We start from the raw sequence: 7,342 nt of genomic DNA on the forward strand, positions 1-7,342 counted from the left end.
TTTTATTGTTCTATGTCAAGTCTACGATGAGCTATCGTGTACACCATTTAACCCTCTTTTTTCGAAGTGCTTCCGCCCATCAGTTGTCAAGCCGCCATTTTTTCATATATTCATTTAAAAAAATACAATTTCTACTTTAATATATATATATTTAATAAATTAGTGTAAATGGATTTTTATAACACTTTGCATTTCTTAAAAAAAAATTCCCGAAAAAGCCTTGAATTTCAGGGTGTCAAAGTGGTGTTACCCTTTAATGAGACAAATTAAAATAGGAGTATGACATATTGTTTCTAATATTATCTAATTCTAATTGTTTATAATATTATTGAATTAACAAGATTATTCTCAATAAAATTGCTGTTAGCTAATGTTAAATATAACATTTTTTTCGTGTATAAAATTTATGATATGTATGTATACCGTGTATTTATATGCTTGTACACACGCACACAGGTGACGAATTACCTAATCGTGGTTTTGATCCCGGTCTGGATACTTACGACTCTCCGCCAGCAGATGGTAGCAAAGTTAAGGTCGATGTAGATACCAACAGCCAAAGATTACAACTGCTGAAACCCTTCGACAAATGGGACGGCAAGGACCTGGAGGACTTAACTGTTTTGATTAAAGTCAAGGGTAAGTGCACCACGGATCATATCTCCGCGGCTGGTCCATGGCTCAAGTATCGTGGACATCTCGACAATATTTCCAACAATATGTTCATTGGGTAAGCATAATCTACGTGAAATAATGACGGATTTGCCAAATATTATTAAACGATTTCGAGGGAAAATTAAATTAGAAAAGCAGCTATTAAATTAAAATTTTTCAAATATATAATATATGTAATATGTATATATATATGTATATATATTTACATATATATATTTACATATACAGAGTGTATTTTAAGTAGCGTCCATGTTCAATAATGGCAAACGTTTCAATCTAGATTATTTTCAGTGTCAATATATAAAACAGTTTCGAATGTCAATAATTTTATTCAAGTTTGAAGGATCGTAAATAGAATATTGTCATAAAATAAAATTTTGGTATTTAATGTCAGAATGTACTAGAATAAAGTAATATTGAGTATCTCGTCAATTTTTTATTTTGATAACTTTATTTTAATATCTTTATACACAGAATAATTATATAGCGTTATTCTTTATTAATTTTTTACAAGGAATAACGCTATATAATTAGTGGACGCTGTTTGAAATATATTCTGTATATGTACATACATATATACATATGTATATTTTAATTTAATATCTGTTTTGTCTAATTTATTTTTTCTTCGAAATCTTTTTTACTAATTATTATTAGCGTTATTCCTTGTAAAAAATTAATAAAAAATAACGCTATATAATTAGTGGGCGCTATTTAAGATTCACCTGTATATACTTTAATAAAATATGATGTGGATTACTGTTCTGGTGAGAATAATATAAGAGGATGCTGTTTTAGTGACTTCAGCATTCCATCTGATGCTATTCTCATCATGTTGTCATTTATATAAACAGCGGAATAATGTTAAATCCACCATATTTTTTATGTAAATACATTTTTTGAAATTATTTGTAACATATTAGTAACGTAATAAATGTTATATTAACCGCGTTTGTCATATGATTTTTTTTTAGTGCTGTTAATTCTGAAAATAGCGAGATGAATAAGATCAGAAATCAACTAACGAATGAATGGGGTGCCGTGCCCGACGTTGCACGCGATTACAAAAAGAAAGGCGTAAAATGGATCGCAGTAGGCGACGAAAATTACGGAGAAGGTTCCTCCAGGGAGCACGCTGCTCTGGAACCACGTCATCTTGGTGGCCGCGCCATCATCGTTAAGAGTTTCGCTCGTATACATGAGACGAATTTGAAGAAGCAAGGTCTCTTACCTTTGACCTTCTCCAATCCTGCTGACTACGATAAAATTCAGCCTAACGATAAGATCAGTCTTCTCGGATTGAAGGATCTGGCGCCTGGCAAGGTTTGTATATTTGGCTAAAATGGGTAAAATGAAAATAACAAAAGAATCCGAAAATTTTAAGCGGCTCCTGAAGTGATGGGATGACCGAAATTACAAGTTAAAATTTTCTTCGAATTGGCTTTACAAAATTGAATACTCTCACAGGATTGAAGTAGACATAAAATAAACATTTGGGATACTCAACTTAAGAAGAAAAAAACAAAAACCTTAAAAAATAATTATGCACATTATTATGTATATGTATAATTTTTAATTTTTTTTCGTTGTTAAACTTAAGTCGATCGTTTTGTATTTTTATCTTATATCTGCTTCAATCCTATAAAAGAATTTTCAATTCTGAACAACCAATTCGGAGAATTTCCTAATCTGTAATGTTAATAATTCCGTCACTTTAGGATTCTTGAAGAACTGTATATTTTATTGCGCATATTTTACCTTTAATTTTCTTACTTTTAATATTTAGCACATAAAATTTCCGAATGTTCAACTTATCTTTTCTTCTGTTTGATATGACTTTTTCAGCCGGTCAAAGCACAAATCAAGCATAAGGACGGCAAAGTGGACACCATCAGTCTGAATCACACAATGAACGAGCAGCAAATCGATTGGTTCAAAGCTGGTTCCGCCTTAAATCGCATGAAAGAGATATCGGGTGGTCATCGATAAGCTGATGACCGAGTGGATATCCATTCAGAAGGGTTGTCATATAGCGCGTAACGCATTTGCGAAAAAGAAAAACATAGTGAATGAGGGAAAAGCCGACCAGGGTAATACACCACGTCATCATTGTCCTTTTGGATAAGCGAATGATACGGATATGATTTATGGTTTAGCCATCGTAGCCCAAACAACGCAAACATCTAAAATATATCATAGAAATACTCACACTATAAAAATATGAATTTAATTGATGTCCATATAATTCTCATCATGTTAATGTTTGTATAAACACGAATTTAACATGACGTGAGAGGATATTGGAATCGGTTGGTAAAACAGCAATTCTCTGTTTGTACAAACAATATCAATACGGTGGAAATTATATAAATATCGAAATGGTGTTAAATCCACATCATATTTTTTAGAGTGCAAAAGGCATCTCCAAAGACAAAATTCAGATATACCTACTTAGGTATATATTTTAGATGTGTGATGTCGCTAGATAAATTAGTTAATTGTTGCCTTTTGCCTCACTTCTTATTCGACAATACTAACCGCTTACACGACGCGGAAAGGATGTACGTTCGCAAGTGGAAACTCTTAACGGAGATAAAGCCTTGTTCTACGTCAATGCGTAATTACGGTCACGTGCGCCGATGCGCGAATCATGTACAGCTACGAGAAGCGTTACTACGTGTATATACATATAATCACCAACGAGGAAACGCCATCGTCATTTTCTAGTTGTTAACTGATTTTAGAAGAATGTACTGTTTCGAAAAAAGCCAAATAAACTATTAGCCAACGAGCGACGCATCCTTAATTAATCTTAATTAATTCCTTCGTTTCAAGCGTTCTCTTTTTAAGGTACGTACTGTTCAAAGAAGATAAAACAATATAAAATTCGAAGAGTTTAAAAAAAAACTTGTTTGAAACGTATTTTGTAAGAGTGTCATAGAAAAAGATGAATTTGTGAGGTAACTTTTTTAAAGCCATAGTTATTCTAGAAAACTCTACCGATCATTTTTTTATAGACAACCAGTATTGTATAATTTGTATATCTATCCATTTTGAATGCTGTTTTACATGTGATTCGAACATCATAAACGTAATATAAATATACATTGCGACAATGAAGTTGCCACTATCAATTTAGAATAAATTAAGTATAGCTATCTGCGTAATGGAGATAAATATAGTCGGAATGGTAAAGTGATAATGTGATGCGTTTGTAATAATGCGATCCGAAAACGTAAAAATTTTTGTTTTGTATTTACAATCAGAGGTACCAGATGTAGTGTTATTAAATTGCACTTGCTATTCATCTGCGATTGTCCGTTATTAAATTAAAGCTTGTAAAGAATTCTGTGAATATTTAATTAGAGGTGTTGCCACTTTTGGATGCAAAAAAATGTGCAATTTTAAAAAAATTTCAAGATTTCTTTGCTGTAAAAAAAATTAAAATATTGAATACAAGATGGCTGATTTTACCTAAGTATATAATTTGAATTCTAGAAAATTAGGTATTAAAGCATTATTTCTTTACTTTAGAAGTAGTGGAAATAAACTAAAATCTGCAGAAATTATTTTAACACAATTAATAACAATGATGATGATAATAATAATAATAAAAGCATATTTATTATTTTTAAAATATTCGTTAAATTTGTTTAAGTTTTAATGCTTTTTTTTCAATCAAGTATTTTGGTATATTAAGATTTAGAAACTTAAAAAGCTGGCAAGTAATTCAACAAATTGCATAAAATTTTTTGAGTCCAGAATCTTTGAAAAATATCTAATTTAAATATTTAATTTGTGTTACCGTGTGTGTATTACAATTTATCAAAATTAACATATGAATTATAAAGAAGAATAAAGATTTTCCATTTTTAATGATACAAAAAAAATTAGCGTCTTTGAAAATAAATGAGATGTAGAGAAAAGTATCAACATTTAAAGATTGTAATGGGGAACAAATGTTTTCAAATTTAGAATTATTATTATAGTTGAAACGATTTTTCTTCCCTATTTAAATGACGAAGCTGAACGGATTTTTTCGATATAGTTACAATAACGTAAAAAAAAAGAAGTCGGATATCCGATTGCTACTATATGGTTTCAAGAGCAAATAAAAATCTAATGGATTTAAGTTTGGGAAAACACGGACCAATAAATCCTGCACGACCTATATTCATTTGTTAGGAAATCATTTATTCAAGAAATTGCTGCCAATACGTTCAACGAGCACCCGGTATTTTTGAAAATGCATGACAATATATAGATATAGGAAAAAACCAGTTTTATTTCCAGCCTTTAAAATTATTTAATCAAAGCTGACAAAATGTGTCCAAACATTTTTACTGTTAGAAACAGTCTGACGTTTTGCTTGTTCTCTTACACAATCTCATTATTCGCCGTTCAATTGTTTTATCGATTAATCAATAATCTACTTACTCTTACATACAGCGTTCCAGTATATTTAACCAGACGCAGATCTTATTTAAATTAAACTCCTACATTTATGTTACATTAATAACTTATTTGCAATAACATGAAGCAAAGGAATCAAGGCGCTGTTGTCGGTGCGCAAAGAATTAACATTTAATACAATAAATTAATATAAAATATATAAAAATGTACGTTTTTGGCTACTTTCTAGCCAATTCTTCAGCGCTAAAATTCTTCTTAGTAAAAATACATTTAACTCACAACATCAACATTTTATAATATAACATAAACAAGATATTCATCTACTAAAATGTCGTGTCATTCGCCGCTATCCATAGGTCCCTCGGAAGCTAGGAGAGGCATTTTTCCCAAACCAATTAGAAGGCTGAATGGATGAAATACCGATCTAGTATTGAAATTTTATTGTAAAATTCTTTTACTAAAGTATAAGGAGAAATAAATTGAGAAAAACTCACCTCAGGAGATCACGCGATGTATCTACATATCAGAAAAAAGAAATATTCAGTTACTCAATAGAAATGTCAATTGATTAAAAAACGGAAATTAAATACGGCGCAGTATACATATTTAAATATTGTCTTGATGATAATCGATATGAGATACAAAGCATATAGACAGAGTCAATCATATGTAAAGGTCTAATAAAGAGAGTTAATTGTTATTGCTTGACTATAGACAATTAGCAAGAAGACATGGTAAACCGAGCTGAGCTTTTCTGTGTCTGTATTTAAATTTATTTTTTTAAATTTATGCTATTATTTTGTCGCTTGATATTTATCATCTCGAAAATTAACCGCGCTTGTAATAATTACGTTCAACATCCAGGATTTTCATGTTTCCAATTAAAAGTGTGACTATGATGCCTGCAGGTCAGTAATAACCGATCGAGTAGAAATATTTCTCTTTATTTGATTCTTTGTGTTCCGCGATTCTGATTTTCAATTGTCTATAATATAAGTCTGTCCAACATACGTTGCATCGCAATCATTGCAGGAAATTTTATATAAGGTAACCAGACCCAATATGTCCCAATTAAGTTTTGCAAATTTTTCTAATTTTTTACTGAGTTCAAAATAAAAAATTAGCAGTTATATACTAAAGGAGGAACATTTCTAAACGTTAATAAAAAATATGAAACATTTTCAAGTACATATTTATATAGGTGTAGTAAAGATTTTTATAAAAAGTGGCATTAATTCCGCGCATGCACTACACAGCTATACTGTAACGCAATCATAAACCAAAGCCAAAATAGTCAGATCATAATTAAATCAATCTTCAATACGATGCGATTAAGCATCTTAAAAAACCTGCGAAAAACTTATTGCGAAGAATATTATCTCAGCCAGGATTTGAATCTGGGACCTGATAAACATGATAAACTTATTTTACACTGATATGGCATCAAGAGACTTAAGATTTTGCCTATATTAAGCCATATAATATCTCGTATTTTAAATAACCTGCATATATAATCAATTTATTACGACCTCGTAAGCACAGCGGTACGTTTCAATCTTACTTGGTCTTTCTCAACCGCAAAGGTTACAAAAAAATTCGATAAGATAAATACATGAATGCGGTAAATTACAATAAAAATAACTATCGAAAACGCTAGACGATTTAATACAGATAAAAAGCTAGAAACCGCTGTGTAATGCTGGGCACAGACATAATTCTTAAGTAAGCGCTAGTTTGCTGATCGGAAGTAGGATGACAGAAAGAGCACAAATGCCCTATGTCCAAAGTTAAAGTTGTCAATCCTTTCATCGTTAAGAGGCGAGAAGGGGTGGAGTCAGATAATTAAAAAGGAAGGTCCGTAAATTGAAAAAAATAAAAAATTCGATAAGATAAATACATGAATGCGGTAAATTACTGTACTACTTCTATCGGACTAACACCTCTTTTTATTTTTCATTTTTTTCAATTTACGGACCTTCCTTTTTAATTGTTTATATGTGTGTGTTTTAATCGGTTCAATCCGCGCCCGGATTAAAAAGTAATCGGTTTTAATTCCGAACGAATTATAATTGATTTTAATATTATTTTTGCGAATTATTTCCAATCTGAAATCATTATATTCTAATCCATATTGTTGTCAATTCAAATAAATCCGAATAACCGCATGGATATATAATATCCATAATAATCCGCCTAAACCGTATATATATTTTTTAACATCTAAGTTTGTTTCAGTAGATCGGAAGAGCACACG

At 30.7% G+C, this 7,342-nt stretch overlaps 1 protein-coding gene across 1 annotated transcript in view; it reads left to right on the top strand.

Annotated features, from left to right (window-relative positions):
- Window positions 1-3,481, top strand: part of LOC105462490 (aconitate hydratase, mitochondrial-like) — a 9,585-nt gene extending 6,104 nt beyond the window's left edge. Inside the window, exons 7-9 of the mRNA XM_011709122.1 lie at window positions 457-730; window positions 1,650-1,998; window positions 2,521-3,481. Coding sequence (XP_011707424.1) covers window positions 457-730; window positions 1,650-1,998; window positions 2,521-2,664 — 767 coding nt within the window. The 3' untranslated portion in view covers window positions 2,665-3,481. The remainder of the gene's footprint in view (window positions 1-456; window positions 731-1,649; window positions 1,999-2,520) is intronic.
- The last annotated feature ends 3,861 nt before the right edge of the window (window positions 3,482-7,342 follow it).

Source organism: Wasmannia auropunctata, unplaced genomic scaffold (genome assembly GCF_000956235.1).
Source record: "Wasmannia auropunctata unplaced genomic scaffold, wasmannia.A_1.0 LD336097.1, whole genome shotgun sequence".
Classification (NCBI taxonomy): domain Eukaryota; kingdom Metazoa; phylum Arthropoda; class Insecta; order Hymenoptera; family Formicidae; genus Wasmannia; species Wasmannia auropunctata.